Source organism: Gallinula chloropus (genome assembly GCF_964237585.1).
Source record: "Gallinula chloropus genome assembly, chromosome: 6".
Taxonomy (NCBI): domain Eukaryota; kingdom Metazoa; phylum Chordata; class Aves; order Gruiformes; family Rallidae; genus Gallinula; species Gallinula chloropus.
The window spans coordinates 27,136,839-27,152,213 of NC_140091.1; the positions used below are offsets into that span (position 1 = coordinate 27,136,839).

General features: G+C 40.7%; 1 protein-coding gene across 2 annotated transcripts; it reads left to right on the plus strand.

Annotated features, from left to right (window-relative positions):
* Positions 1-11,442: 11,442 nt before the first annotated feature.
* RGS1 (regulator of G protein signaling 1) lies at positions 11,443-15,053 on the plus strand. 2 transcript variants are annotated; one of them, XM_084266187.1, is made up of 5 exons: positions 11,443-11,580; positions 11,958-12,041; positions 12,687-12,748; positions 13,326-13,489; positions 14,210-15,053. In XM_084266187.1, the coding sequence occupies exons 1-5, from the start codon at positions 11,480-11,482 to the stop codon at positions 14,393-14,395; spliced, it is 597 nt and encodes a 198-aa protein (XP_084122313.1). In that variant the 5' UTR covers positions 11,443-11,479; the 3' UTR covers positions 14,396-15,053. The 2 variants fall into 2 exon arrangements, with proteins under 2 accessions (XP_084122313.1, XP_084122314.1); XM_084266188.1 differs by lacking the exon at positions 11,958-12,041 and having other exon boundaries at positions 11,450-11,580.
* Positions 15,054-15,375: the final 322 nt, after the last annotated feature.

Consider the following 15,375-nt stretch of genomic DNA (forward strand, 5'->3'; position numbering starts at 1 on the left):
CTGGGACTGTTCAGTCTTGAGAAGAGAAGACTAAGGTGGGACCTAATTAAAGTCTATAATTATCTGAAGCAGGGGATGCAGGGGGAATCAGCCAGCCCCTTTTCAGTGCTCTGTGGAGACAGGACAAGGGGCAATGGCTGCAAGTTGGAGCACAGGAAGTTCCGCACCAACATGCAGAAAAACAGTGAGGGTGACAGAGCCCTGGGACAGGCTGCCCAGGGAGGTGGTGGAGTCTCCTTCTCTGGAGATATTCAAGACCCGTCTGGACACCTATCTGAGTGATAGGTCCTAGGGAGCTGCTTTGGCAGGGGGGTTGGACCCAATGATCTCTTGAGGTCCCTTCCAACCCCTACAATTCTATGATTCTATGTCACCCAACACAGCATGTTCCAATACATTGCTAGAGGGTTAAAGGTAACAGCCAAGGTTTGAAAGAAATCCAAGAGTAAATAGTTTGAGTGGACTTGCAAGTTGCAAAGCTACTTTTAAGTACCACTAATAATAAATCACAGGTAAAGATCAACAAATATTTCCTAACTCCTATGTTTTCATCAGATCTGCAGCAAACATTCTCTTGTTACATATCATGTATGGAAAGAAGAGAGCCATTCTACTATTACAGTTAAAGGGATATTAGAGGTAAAGTTACATAGGCAGGTACGTGTCCACATGTTTTTACAAGTATCTTGCACTCTTCAGACAGAAAGATTTAAAATCAGGTCTTTTTTTGCTTCTTCTTATACTGCCTTGGCAGTGCCAACCAACAAAGAAGCTGTTATCCTGTGGTTTCCAGGCCCCAGTTCTCAGGCCGAGGTTAGAACAACATATATCAAAGCTTTGATGACTGCTTTCGGAGTAACTCAGAGCAGCACAAAAAAGCTCAACAGTTAATAGCAAAACTATTATTGTCATGAAACTCAGCGGGTTCTGTTTCCTGCTGCTCATATGAAACCTTCCCTCCAGATTTGGTTATCTTCATTTGCACATTGAATTTTCCTCCATTCATCTTCAAATTCATTTCAAAATTAAAGGGAAATGGCCACAAATATTAAAACTCACCTGGTTTACAGCACTGCCATACTGACATGTACAGCATGCAGCCGAGGGGGAATTCCAGATCTGCCAGTGTACAGCCCACACTGAAGAAACGGCAGTTTTAATCATCTATGGAAGTCACAGAAACAAGGCTGAAATAATTAGTCTTCACCACAGGTGGGGAACTGGTAGGACATGGTAGTTACCATGTGTTTTAAGAATGACACGTATGAGGAAAACCCATTCTGAGGGTATGACAACTCCGGTTTTGAACAAAGATTATCTTCAGTGCTCATACCAGCCAAGGCCTGTAGACTTCCAGATAATTAGTCAGGAACTGTACAGTGGATTTGAGTGACAAAGGCCCATCTTTCTATGTCCTCTAATTTAGATGCGAATTAGAGTAATTTCCTACTCTCTTTAGAGAAGAGCCAGATGCTCAGGGACCCAGAGAGACATTTTAATAAAACCATGGGCAGACACCTACGTGAGCTCTGTCCTTAACTCTGCAAGGAGGGGAGATGTGAAGGTTTAGGCTGGTCTTAAACTCGTGCACCAAAGACTTTGGAGCATCCAGACTGGCATCCTGAATGATGCAAGCCTGTAAACCGGTGCTGAGCATAGGCGCAGGTAACATGAGGGATCACATTCGGGCATGAGTGTCTTGCCAGATGTAAACCCACTTTGTCACAAATAACTTGTTTTAACTAAAAAGCATAATGATGGAAGTAGAACTCAGGTGTCAAAGAAACATAGCAGAATTGCCTTTGCTCACATTCTTCCCAGAAAAGACACACCAACTGCTGGTAGCAGGATTTCCCCAAATGCAGAGGTGCCAGCACTTCCCAAGTACCAGCCACTCTAGCAAAGACATTTCATAGAATCATAGAAAGGTTTGGGTTGGAAAGGACCTTTAAAGGTTATCTAGTCTAACTGTCCTGTGCACTGAGCAGAGACATCTTCAACTAGATAGGTTGCTCAGAGCTTCATGCAGCCTGACCTTAATGTTTCCAGGGATAGGGCATCTACTACCTCCCTGGGAAATCCCTTCCAGTGCCTCACCACACTCATAAGTTTTTTTTCTCTTTATATCTAGTCTGAATCCACCCTGTTTCAGTTTAAAACCATTAGCCCTCATCCTATTGCTAAAGGCCCTACTTAAAAAAAAAAAAAATAAAATATATATATATATCTGCCCCCATCTCTTTTATAAGCTCCCTTTAACTGTTAAAAGGCCACAACAAGGTCTCCTTGGAGCCTCCTCTCCTTCAGGCTGAACAAGCTCAGCTCTCTCAGCCTGCCTTCATCGAAGCAGTGGTCCAGTCCTTTTTGTGGCCCTCCTCTGGACCTGCTCCAACAGATCCATGTGTTTCCTGAAGTGAGGACCCTGCAGCTGGGTGCAGTACCCCAGGTAGGGTCTCACCAAAGCAGAGGCAGAATCACCTCTCTGGACCTGCTGTTATGCTTCTTTTGATGTGGCACAGGATATGAGTAATTTTCTGGTCTATGAGTGCACATTGCCAGATTTTGATCTACCAGTACCCCCAAGTCCTCCTCCTCTGCAGGATCTCTCAATTCCTCCATCCCTCAGACTGTGATGATACAGAGGGTTGCCCTGGCCTTATTGACCCTTTTGAGATTCACATGGAACTACTTCTTGTGCTTATCAAGATCCATCTGGATGGCATCTCATCCCTCAGGTCTGTCAACAGTACCACTCAGCTTGGGTGCATCTGCAAGCTGGCTGAGGCTGCACTATATCATTGATGAAGATACTAAACAATACTGGTCCCAACACAGACGCCTGAGGGACATTTGTCACTGATCTCCATCTGGACATCTAGGCACCAATCATCTGGATACCATTTCTTACAGGGCTATTCCTCATTAAGTTAAACTGACATTAGTGGTCCCACTTGGAAATCAAAATCCTTCCCCAGATTAAATTACGATTTCCTAGCATTTCATTGTCCAGGTTAGCTTCATCTTCCTGAAGCATCTGGCAATTCTCTGAATCCTCAGATCCCTCTCTCCTTCTTCATGTTTCCTCCTCTCTCTTTTCAGTGCTCTCCCTCCTACGCATGCAGAAGCCTCTACTGAAATACCATTAGGTTATCAATCTTTTCCCAGCCAGCCCAAGCTTTGCAGAGATGAGCGTGCAAACTCATAAACCACTGCAGCAGTTTTTGTTTCACTGGGATCAGCAGAAGGCTCTGCCCTAGAGGACAGACAGACTGAGGGACTCAGCAGGCTTGGAAGGAAACAACCTTCCTGAGCATCAGGGAAATCAGATACAGCTGTGCTATCAGGATGTCTCAGATCCAGGGAATATGGAAAGGCAGGGATGTAGGCTAATAGGATGGATGAGGTCTGGCCCTGTGGAACAGCTTGTGAAGATCCCACGTAAAACAGCAGGTATGACAAGTACGAGGAAATTCAAGTCTTTCTGTTGTACACATTCTAATACCTGATAGTTCAAAGTAGAGAGCACATTCAAAGTAAATGACAGGAAGCTGAACTAAACTCTCTTCCTTCCCTTGTTCATCAGAGCTGGTTCTAGGAGGACACAGAAAACACCTAGCTTTGAAATCTTTATGTATTTAAACTGAGTCTGTGGAGCTATCTTCAATTTTCCCATTTTTGGAAGTAATTTTCTGCTGCTTCATCTATACACTAGGCAAGTATTTTCACAGGGGGACAGAGGAAATGGTAATTTGAATGATGCACTTTCGATATGCAGTTCTCATTCAAGAAAGTCAAGCTAGAAACCAGCCTTATTTTCTACAATTACTGTTCTTTCCTAAGCATGACTAACTGGTTTACACTTCCATAGTGTGGCATTCATTCATTAGTTATAGATAGGATCTCAGGATAAATCAGGTTTCCTGTGAAAGGAACTCTGCAGGCCTCTAGTCCAACCCCCTGTCCCTAAGCATCATGAGCTTAGATGTGGCTGTTCCACACTCTCTCTAGTCAGGTCTGGAAAATCTTCAGGGACAGAGATGGCCCAACTCCCACAAGCAGCCTGCTCCACTACTCAGCTCTCCTTAAGGGGGAAAAAGTTCTTCTGTATAACCATAATCTGCTTTTATGCCAACTCACCCCCATTGTCTCTCATCCTCCTACCACATACCATTGCAAGAGCCTGGTTTCATCTTCTTGAGACCCCTCCCCAGCCCCCAGCCCCACTAGGATGCTTTCCAACAGCCATCCCCGTACACTGGATGTTTCTAGTTTCCTCTGTTGTGGCCTGTCCATACTTCCACATCTTACACACTGGTTTTTTTGGATCTTGGCTCTGCCATGAGTTGCCTGCTTAGCCAAGCCTGTGATATACCTGCTTGCTTTCTGGGTGTCAGGACAGACCCTAGTCTTGAGTGGCCTTCAGTAACAAGGCAACCTTCTGATGAGACCATTCCTGTGAGGATTTTTTTGGTCAGAGAGAAAGCTGCATTTGAGCCTGCACTGAAGTGATAATTCAGCTACAGAGTTCCTGTGTGATTCAGCCTAGGTGATCCTGCTCTGGCAGGGGGTTGGACTAGATGATCTTTTGAGGTCCCTTCCAACTCCTAATGTTCTGTGATTCTGTGATGTATAAAGCAGACACTTGAAACTGTTTGTAATTCTACAGAAGTAGTTTTAGCAAAATAGCTCTACTTAATTCTTTGGTAATATTTTTCCTGTTTAGAAGTGCCTAAAAGCATTTTCAAAATCGAAACGAATAGTTGCAGCCTGCTGTCTGCATTCAATCAAGCCATTTGTTATTTCAAAAGTGAAGGGTACAGAATTTTACCATCTATTAGAATGGTAAAAAAGAAAAAAAGAAGAGCATCTGATTTTTCCCCACTAAGATTCAGGTGAAACTGAAGCCTGCAGATTTCAAAAGCTGAGCTTGTATTGTGCTCACATATCACGTTTCCATGTTCACAGTGAAAACGTTCAGCAAACGCTGCCTCACACCCCACTCTCCCAGACTCTGTTCTCACATTTTTTGCTTAATAACACAGAAGCAGCAAGGCCCTGGTTCAGTGCATCCGTGTGTGACTGCATGAAAGTGTGAGCGGGTAATCAGAAATATGTGCATTTCCCAGATGGTGCGTGATGAACACATTTCCTGCGCTACCAAGCATTAGACACAGGAAGCACCATCAGCAGCACCCAAAAGTCAGTGTACTGCAATTTTTAAATTTTTTTCTTTTTTTTTTTTTTTCTTCTTCAATCCAGGTGTCAGTCAGTATGGCTGAGAAGCAAAAGTCCCCTGATTTCACAGAAATAATACAGTTAATTTATTTTAGATGGAAAGTCCCTGAATGAAAAGGATCTTATTTCTGATAAACTGTGTAAGCTTATTACATTCTAATTAAGAAATGGTCATAAGGAAGAGTTAATGACTATGCATGTCTGGAATGGTGTGCTTCAGTATGATGAAGAAACATATATGTACAATTCCTTGCATTGACTCTATAGTATAGAGTAAGAATAACTTATACTCAGCAATGATCTTATTGGAAACTTGTAATGCCTACTGGTGACCCTCAACAGCCACAGGAGGTAGCCAGAGAAGCCAGTAACACGAGTGAAGTCACACAATGAGCTGGGAGCTCAGTGCCCATAGAAATATTTAGGGGCTGAGGTAAAGGAAAACCTGTTTTAATCTCTTTATGGAGCTAGTAGGCACACGAGAAGGGATACAGGGAATGGACTATATTTTAACCTCCATGTGATCCACAAAAACTGGCTCCATAGTGATTTTTCAACTCCTGCCAGGTCTCCCCTTCACTGACACGGTAAAAAACCAAACCAAAAAATCCCAGGCAAAACCCAACAAACTCAGAGTCCTCTACAGAATCAAGGGGAACCCCTAAAAAATTCCCCTAAGAGTATTCTGCAGATACTTCAGACATAGGGCAATTTTGGACAAAGTTTGCAGGAGTGTTTCTGTGAAGCCATTTTATTCTGAGGAAGTGAGAGAGTCATGTGTCCCCCAGAATCAGGGCTCTGGCTCTGTCCATGCAGGAGCAGAAACACTGAGCTAAGTGTGTCCTTTACTCATTTGATGCTGCCCACAGAACAAATGCGACAAGACATTTTTCAAGTGGAAGACTGTTACCCAAAGTTTAGCTTCTGGCATTCCTTGCTCTAGGCTGGCATTAGATTTCCAGACATTTTTTCAATTACAACAGTTCACTTGCATTTTGAGAAGTCTGATGCCACTCAGCCCTGGTTATGCCTGGTTGCAAAAATAAAACTACAATTGAATTAATTAGAAATAAAAGCTAACATTGGGAACATCTGAAAGCTCAAACCCAAGAAATCTCTCTCACAAAAATCCCAGTTCTCAAATCACATCAGTCTAACATCAAGAATGAGACCACTAAAACCAGTAGTAATATTTTAATCTCAGTGGCTCCATGATTTAATTCCAGAAAACATGTCCTTGTAGCAAAAATTAGATCTAAAAGTAAATTCATGGACACCATGACTCTGTTACAGTCTGACAATGTGGTATTAGAGAGGTTTTTTTAAATGTTCCAAAATATTGTCTCTGACACTCAAAAGTGCCCCCTCCCCCCTTTTTTTGTAAAACAAACAGTTTCCTCTCATATAAAAACTAGTTTCTATTTCCTTTAACCGTGCCTTTTACTTAAGAGATGGATTATCAGTAGTTCATTCTTTAGGTCATGCAAGACAGGAGCATTTAAAAGAAATCACTTGATTTCAACAACAGCTACACACCTGGCAAGTGGATGTTCTGCAACAGGGTAGCATTGCTTGACTGAGCACTTGAGCAGCCCTCCAGCCCAGCACAGGTTTGCCTGGCTAACTCCAGAGATGTGGACAGTGAACAGCAAGAGCACAGTGAACTGAAAAATTGCCCACACATGGAAGCTAACATCTTGCCTAAATCAAAATGCAGCATTTAGAAAGAAAGCTGGGATGGAATGGAGAATGGATGAGGGCAAGGCCAGTCAAGAGCGACCAAAGAGAACCTTAAAGACAGCAGCCAGAAGCAGAAGCTTGAACTTGTTTACACCAGCAAGTGGGTCATAGAGTTCATGGGATTAAACTTGTCCAGCATTGTAACCCTAGAAATTCTCTTACCCTTTTCTTCTCTTGGACTCTGCCAAGTGGTCAGCAGAAAAAGCAGAAAATGACACACAGAAGCAGGTTGAGTACTAGCAAGTATTTCCAAGTTTCTTCTGTGCACATTAAGTAGTTAGATTAATTACTCATCACAAAAAAAACCAGTAAAAAACAGCCAGTGATAATTGGCTGTGCTACTCTTGCTGCAAAAATGCTACTTCATCCTCTACTGGACAGAAACAAATGAGTTGATGCCAGTCTCTGGACAAAGAGGGTTCTGTATCAAATGATGGGTTATTCTAATAAGCCCTAAAACTGTAAGGCATAAAAAAATACTTCTTAAGATTTCCTGTAATAATAGAAGACAAGGAGATCAATTATTAAACAAGAAACCATTTCAAGCAGCAATTAACCACCATGCTCTGCGTGGATACAGAGCGAAGTGTTATAAAAGTAGGTGAAGGTGGTAGGAGATGAGACAGGCCTCTTACCAATCATCTCATGATCAAGCTGAAAAAAATAAATATTACAAAACCCCAGCAAATTAAGAGGACAGAAATTATGGAAAAGTTTTCCACTGGGTCAGGATGTAACTATTCCTTACGGTATCACTTTAAATCCCACCAGAGCCTGGACTACACCTCTGTCTACAGGAAACAAGGATAGTGAACCTGAATATGGATGAACACAGGAGATTTTGAAGTACTGTATTTTATATAAGTTATGTTAAGGATAAGTAGCACTTTGGCACTACAAATATCAGGTCAGAGTTTTGAGAACAATAGAATCATGCAAGCTGGAGGGGCCCAACATCCAGTCATTCTGTGGGATCTAGTGCAACTCATGCTCAAAGCAGGATCCTCTACAATAACTGTGTTCACACTTAGCAAATATTTTTAATTTAGGAAAGCACCATGCAGGTGCTTTCCTGGTTTCCTGTGGTCTATGTAAGCAGACATAAGTAATTTTTTTTTTTCAGCCTTGTTAATCTTTCTCTTTTTTCCTCTCATTTCAATTGCACACATACCTAAGTCTTATAGACACTTTTCCCATTCTTGAAATCAGGTAACTTGCATAGGGCTCAACAAATAAAATCTTAAAGATGAGTAGGCTTAGAGAAAGAGTGAATCAGAGTCAGCGAAATATTCCATCAAGAGAAAAAAGATGCCTTGAAGATGCGAGTTACTCAAAGGAAGAAAGTAATCATCCACAGTGGAAAAAAAAGTGAATAATGATTAAACTCCCACATTGAGGTATCTGCTACTGAATGCATTAGGCTTTGGTTTTGTAGAGTTTGAGGAAGGCTTACAGGACATTGTTGCCTTGTCTTTATACTTCCTATGTACCTAATCTCATAGTCTAGGTGCCACACTCCTTCTCAAATACACATTGTTCGCCCCATCTCCAGATCAGAATCTCCTGACTACCAGTCATCTTTCTGCTTTTGCCAGTCTTACATGACTCTTTACACAAGTTGGCAAACAGACCCGGCTTAGAGGGGCAGTGGTGATTGTCTATGCACAGGGGTATAGGCAGTGGTGATTGTCTATGCACAGGGGTATAGGCAGTGGTGATTGTCTATGCACAGGGGTATAGGCAGTGGTGATTGTCTATGCACAGGGGTAGAGAGCAGCAATAGCAGCAGTTCAGAGGCACGAGCATATCAATTTGGAAGACTGGAGAGGACTCTCAGGTGATAGATTAGAGGGTCAGGACATACCATTAGTGTATTAAGAGCATTATAAATCCAGAATATGAGAACAGCAGAATGTAAGAACATCAGCTAAAACCAGGTAGCCTGCTTGGAAACCATTGCTTTATTCCTCCTTTAGAGTACAATACTCCACCTATACTTCCATCCCTTTTGACTGCCTTTCAAGTCCGGTAGTACCAGGATCTTGAAAACACAGACTACTCCCTACCCCAGAGTCTAGTGGTATAGTATCTTTCAAGGGGCTACATACAATCTTCTTGGTGTCACCATCAAAACACTGAGTGCATTCAATGCAACATTGTCAAGAGAAGTAACATCATCTCCTAGTAATCTTCCAACAAGAACGTAAAAAGTTGAATAGGCTATATTCTCCTTTTCTTCTCTGTAAATGAAGCTGTAGAAGACTTCAGACTCACAGAAGTCTGTGAGACAGAAGCCAGGTTATATGCTACAACTTAGCAGAAACAAACTTGTGGCTTTTGCAGAGGCCTTGTTTCAGAGTCCTTTAGGATGCAAGGCCAAAGCTCACAGTGAAATGAATTTATTTCATTCTACATACTATGCTGTTGTCTAGTTCTAAAATAACTGATCTCCTCTACCAAATTAAGTACTTGGAAAACAATTCAAATATTGTGTGACAGCAGTATTGCCTGCATGTAGGTGACAAGGATACTGTATTGATTCAGGAGAATATTTATTGCAAGAGGGCGAAGCACAAAGTCCATACAGTAACATGGACTTCTAGAGGAAGGTCTGAAAGAACACCTGCAACGTGCATTGATATGTTTAACAAATCCTGGAGGTAAGGATAGCCATTTTATTTTAAATGGAGAACAGACATTACTTGTCTGGTAAACAGCTGCCAACAGTCCCACACTGTCCACAGGCACAAACAAGCAAATGTCCTGTTCTTCAGGGGAGCAATTCTAGCCCCTCTCAGACTCACAGAACCTAATGGGTGGCTTACTTATACCTGCTTGCAATTATAAGTACAACACGTCATACCCCCACCTTTTAGTCTGAGGCTCGAGAGAGATGTAGTAGGGAATAGGGACTTTCCCTTGCTGTAATTCATGGCTGTTGCCTTTAATGCTTTTATTACAGCCTTCTGAGAAAGGTTTGGATGCAGAATCCCTATAATCCTGGCAGTAATTCACTGAGAACAGCTAATGATTGAAGAAATACAGAGAGACACAGAGGGGGGAGAACATAACCCCCATCAAACTAGGTATGAGAACAAGTATGGCGCTGATAACATCTCTTCCTTCCTTTTTAGCCTCACTCAGGTGATAGTAAATACTTGTGCTTTACAAAGGCCAGTGTTTACCTGATAGTGTAGAGATAAATGTTTCCTGCAGTACAGCCTATGCAGACACACTGATGTCACCTCTAATATTCAGGGGACATCAGTAAACTCCTGTGGTTAAAACCACCCTCACCTTAATGCAGACTGTCTGACTTTACACGCACATCTGTCTGCAGGCACCTTTGGGCTCCTTGAATCCTTTGTATCACAGTCCATCATGAAACATGAACAAATTCTTAGTTACCATAATCATATGCAGCCCTGTACAAATAATTCATGAGCTATTTATAAGTAATCAATGCTGTAAATATCACTCAATAAGACAAAATCTTAAGAACTTCCCAGAAAATAAATCCAACAAACAAGTAGAAATTGGGATGCCTGGGGACCAGATTAAATACTTAAACCTCCAGATCATCAATTTAGACAGATAAATAATTAATTCTTCATCGTGCTTTGCATCCATGGTTTCTTTTCGCAGTGGAACTCAAGTGTATACAAAGAATGCAAACCTCCCTCAAACAAACTGTAATTTTCACATTGTCTTTACAAATAACAGCTCTAACTAAAAATCAATCTTGATTCATGCCAAATCATTTAAAATTAGAGGCATTCCTGAAACACACAACAGTGTCCAAGTGATTTGGATTGGAAAAAATTAAAGCAAATTAAATACATTTTTGCTGCTTAAAGCCACTTTCCTATAAATATAACTTTTAAACAATTTTGCAACACGTGTCTAAACAAATAAGATTCCTCTGCCATAATTTTCTAGTTTGAAGAGCAACTGGTGACTTGCAAATAGCTTGTTGCATATGGAGCTTTAACACTGGAATATATTAAAAGTTCTTTTTTCTGATATTCCCCTGAACCCACCTAACCAACTGTGAAGCATGAGACTTGAGCACAGAGGCAATGCAGCAGGTGAATTTTGTCATGTATTTACAGGCCACTTGATAAAGCCAAGAAATGCTTCTGATTTGAACGTACCAATCAGAAAGGGACAAGAATTCAAAGTTCTAGAGGGTATTTTTTTTTTAAGGTTTTTTTTTTTAAAAAAAAACAACACAACAGAAAACAAACGCGAGGCGATTCAGTCTCATCCGGTTTAGCCTCAACCACGAGACGGCCTGTCTGTTTTCTTTCTCAAAAGACTCACGTCACTGTGCATTGAAAAAAGGGGAACTTCCAGAGTTTGTGGTGAGGAGACATGATAAACAGATCTGTTCACACCAACCAGCAGGGCTGCCTGCGTCAATAAAAGGCGGTAGCAGAGCCAGCGAACTGACATTTGGCGCTTGGAGGATTATCGTTGCAGAGCCGCTTCACGATAGACTAAAATGCCAGGACTGTTTTTTTCCCACAACATGACTGAATTAAATAGAAAAGAAGACTGCAAGCTTGCAGAAGAGAAAATCCATAAAAAGAAGCAAAAGACTTTGTAAGTATATACAACTTAGTATAAACACTAATATTTTAGAAGTGAAAATAATGCTAGAATCTCGGGGCTTAAGAATTAGCACCGTGTTTCAGGCTAAATACAGTGCATGCTCAAAGCCCAGGACTATAGCATCATTTAAAATGGCTTGAGCTGATGCATACTGATGAATTGATTCCCTTAAGTAATCATCAGTAGAATTTGGATTCACCGGGAGCATCTTAGTCTTTTCAAAATATTACTTGGATATGTAACCTCACAGACTTCAGATGTAGGATGGAACTGTCTGCCTTGGTTTAAAAGTTTTAAGAAATTTAAGTGGAATTGCAAAGGAACTGCGATTTTAATGGATTACAAAAATGTCTGTTAATTGATTTCAGTGGTGCAGATCTCAAAAACTATTTGAAGTGCATGGTACCACATCTTGAATCTGGGATCAAGACTTCAAACTCCAGAAATGTCATGTAAGTACTGAGATACACTGTTATAATAAAATACACTGTAGCTAGCTAATATAAACTAATAATTTCCAAACCACTTCCAGAACAATAAATATTATAATAATGCCCAGAATTTCCAAAATACAAGAGAGGTGAACATTAGAACATAGAAATTATTCCCAGAGTCAATAATTTTTACTTAGTGATGAGTATATGTTTGCACCAAACGGTGATGGAGAAGATACTCCAGTTAAATATCTCTTCTTCAGAGGGACATTGTAAACCTTCTGTAAAGATTTGCAAGAAGTGATGTGAAGCATCATCCTCACACTTGAGTGAAGAGTGGGGATACTACCATTCTTACTTCAGGAATATGGAAATAGAAGTACAAATAGAAAACTATTTGGTTATAGCTACAGTGAAAACTCATCTCTCTGAGAGCAGAATTCAGGACAACATCATAGTTTCTTGTTTTTCCATCTCTGATTATTTTTCTTGGTGTGGGTTTGTCTCCGGGATCTCAAATTATGAGAAAGACCTACATTTGCCAAGTACCTGGTACATGTTCCTAGAATTGATTAATAAAGTATAAAACTTGTCTCCTATAAACATGTGAGCAAAACCATGTGGTTTCTTGCCTAAAGTCTTTTCTCTCTCCTGTTATCTTAGGCTTTCTGCAGAGGAAGTAATACAGTGGTCCCAGTCTTTGGAAAAGCTCTTGGCCAGCCAAAGTAAGTCTGTTACTTCACTATGGCTTCACTCTTAGTCTGAGGACAAAATTTTGTCTAATCTTCCTAGACAGGCAAAGCCATTGCACCCTGCAAACACTGTCAGAGAGAATGGCTTGCAAGTTGCCTCTCAGTTATTTACAGGTCTAGTGTAACACAGCTACTGTATTCAGTTTTACTTCCAAGTTGGGGGGTTATTTTCCTTCCATTTCCTATTCCCAGCACAGCAAATTAATCCCAAATAGCTCAATTTAGTGCTTTATGATCAATCTTCTGTCCCTGCATAACACATCAGTTGAACTTGGAATTATCTCTCCACTTGTACCCTAAGACAATCAATTTAGGGAAGACTAGAATATACTCACACACTTTGGTACCCAGGATCTAGATCTAGAAACACCAATCATAGGAAGGCTCACTTCACCCTTAATATCAGAGTACCTGTAGTATTTTGAAGGGGGGAATAACTGTATTTTGGCAAGATTTTATAACAGATTTTATACAACTCCTGCTATTTATTTTATCCTCCCTGGTGACAAATATCATGTTATATATGATGATGTATTTGTGTTGGCTTTAGGTGGTCAAGGCGTCTTTCGGGAGTTCCTGAAGTCAGAATTCAGTGAGGAAAACATTGAGTTCTGGTTGGCTTGTGAGGATTACAAGAAAACCAAGTCTGATCACTTACATGGCAAAGCAGAGAGGATTTATGAGGAGTTTGTTCAGTCAGATGCTATTAAACAGGTATGTACAAAAGTTAATCTCCATAGTGTTAAAGTACAAGGATTCTGGAAAATCAGAAGATAGAAGTCTAGCTCCACTGAGATGCTCATATGTTCATTCAGTTAAAGGAAGATGACATGTTTTTATGAGTGTACTTGCATCATTGCTGTCTTCAGTCATGAGGTTATCAGATCTCACAAGTAGAGTCACACGTTACGGCCAGTACTTGGGAGCTCTGCTAGCAGAAGCTCAGCAGAGGCACCAGCAGCTCAGCACATGCTGCTGTTCTCTGAGGGAGCCCAGTTTGAATTACTGCTGGTGTTTGGACTTGGATACTTAGAAAACCCTCCTAGCAGGAGGGCTGTGGAATATTTCTTGTCTTTTAAAATATGTGGACATTCCAGAGAATTAAGTATGTTGATCTTATTTCAAACTGAAGACTCTCATTCTATGCAAGATTTCTTCTATTGTTTTAATTGGATGCTTAATTGGAGGTTGTTCCTCTGCTTACTTCATTGTTGAGTTGCATTACTTCTGGCTCCATAAGAAATTGCATTTCTACTATGAGTAGCAATTTTTACTCATGACTGGGATATAAGCATTAAAGTTTCCTCATCTTGCAGTTCTGACATTGAACTATCACATTGACCTCTAAGGTTGCAAATTTATTGACAAAAAGCCATGTCGTTATAGAGAGCACATTTTTAAAGATGTCAATGGCATTTGTTTGTCACTTTCCAGATCAATATTGACTATCAGATGAGGGAAGCAACAGCGAAAAGGGCTCAAGACCCAACTCTCACAAGTTTTGATGAAGCCCAGAAAAGTGTGTACATTCTCATGGAAAGAGATTCATACCCCAGATTTTTGAAATCCAAAGCCTACCTGAACCTTCTGAACCAGCTGCAAATCAACAGTTCCAAATGAGGTGTTTCAGGCAGTGAAGAGCTAAGTAGACTGTCAAATGTCCTGTGAAGAGATCCTTCAGGGTGGTTGGATCTCAGCAAGGAGAACCCCTGCCTTGGGAGGGGTAGTACAAGGGAGATGCAAACACCTCCACAGCCAAGAGAACACAGGATAAAACCTGGCAAGACTGTTACGGGGTGAGAGCAGCACAGGGAGAAAATCCTCCCCTTCCAGATGCTATGGAGTCAAGACAGGATATGGATACTACTTGTTGTTTGAACTACACTGTGAACATTGAACCAGCTCTTAGAGCCCAAAGAACTGCTATTAAGAAGTACAAGAGTAGGAGACTGAGTGCTGGGAAAAGATTATCAAGTTCAGAAGAAAACCAAGGATGACTGACAATTTTGTGCATACCAGGAAAATGCCCAGACAAGACTGATTCATCTGTGAAATGTTAATAAGTGTGAGTGCAGCTCCATGATGCTATGTAAATATATTCTAAATTGTCATGTCTTAAAATGTATATATTTTAAATTATGTAAGAATTGTATAAGCTGTTCTTTTACTGTTTGTATTCAACAGCCAGGTATGTAGCAAATTCTGTTTAATTTATTACAAAATAATTAGCAACTCCTCAATTAAATCTACTTAAAAATAAAGTTTTATGGTCATTTTACATATTATAAGTGATCTTTCTGTCATAATTGCTGAAGTATTGAAACACAATTCCCTTCTGTCCTGATATGTCACTGCTTCCCATCTCCTTAATCCAAGTACTAATTTTCTATGCACCACTTTTTCCTCTCTTTTTATCCATTTTGCACAACAGTTATCTGGAGTAGGTGATCCTGACCTATATAGAACCATCCTCATGACCCCTCAAAAAGAAATCAAAGGTCTAAATTTCCTTCCTGTTTTTCAGAGTCCTCTGAGCTACCGGCACCTGAATCAAATGTCGAAAATAGAAAGCATTTAATCACTGACCCCACAGTTCAATC

Coding starts and splice junctions, on each gene's coding strand:
- RGS1 (XM_084266187.1), top strand. CDS start 11,480: ATGCCAGGACTGTTTTTTTCCCACAACATGACTGAATTAAATAGAAAA. Junction 11,581..11,957: donor AAAAAGAAGCAAAAGACTTT/GTAAGTATATAC, acceptor AATTGATTTCAG/TGGTGCAGATCTCAAAAACT. Junction 12,042..12,686: donor TCAAACTCCAGAAATGTCAT/GTAAGTACTGAG, acceptor CTGTTATCTTAG/GCTTTCTGCAGAGGAAGTAA.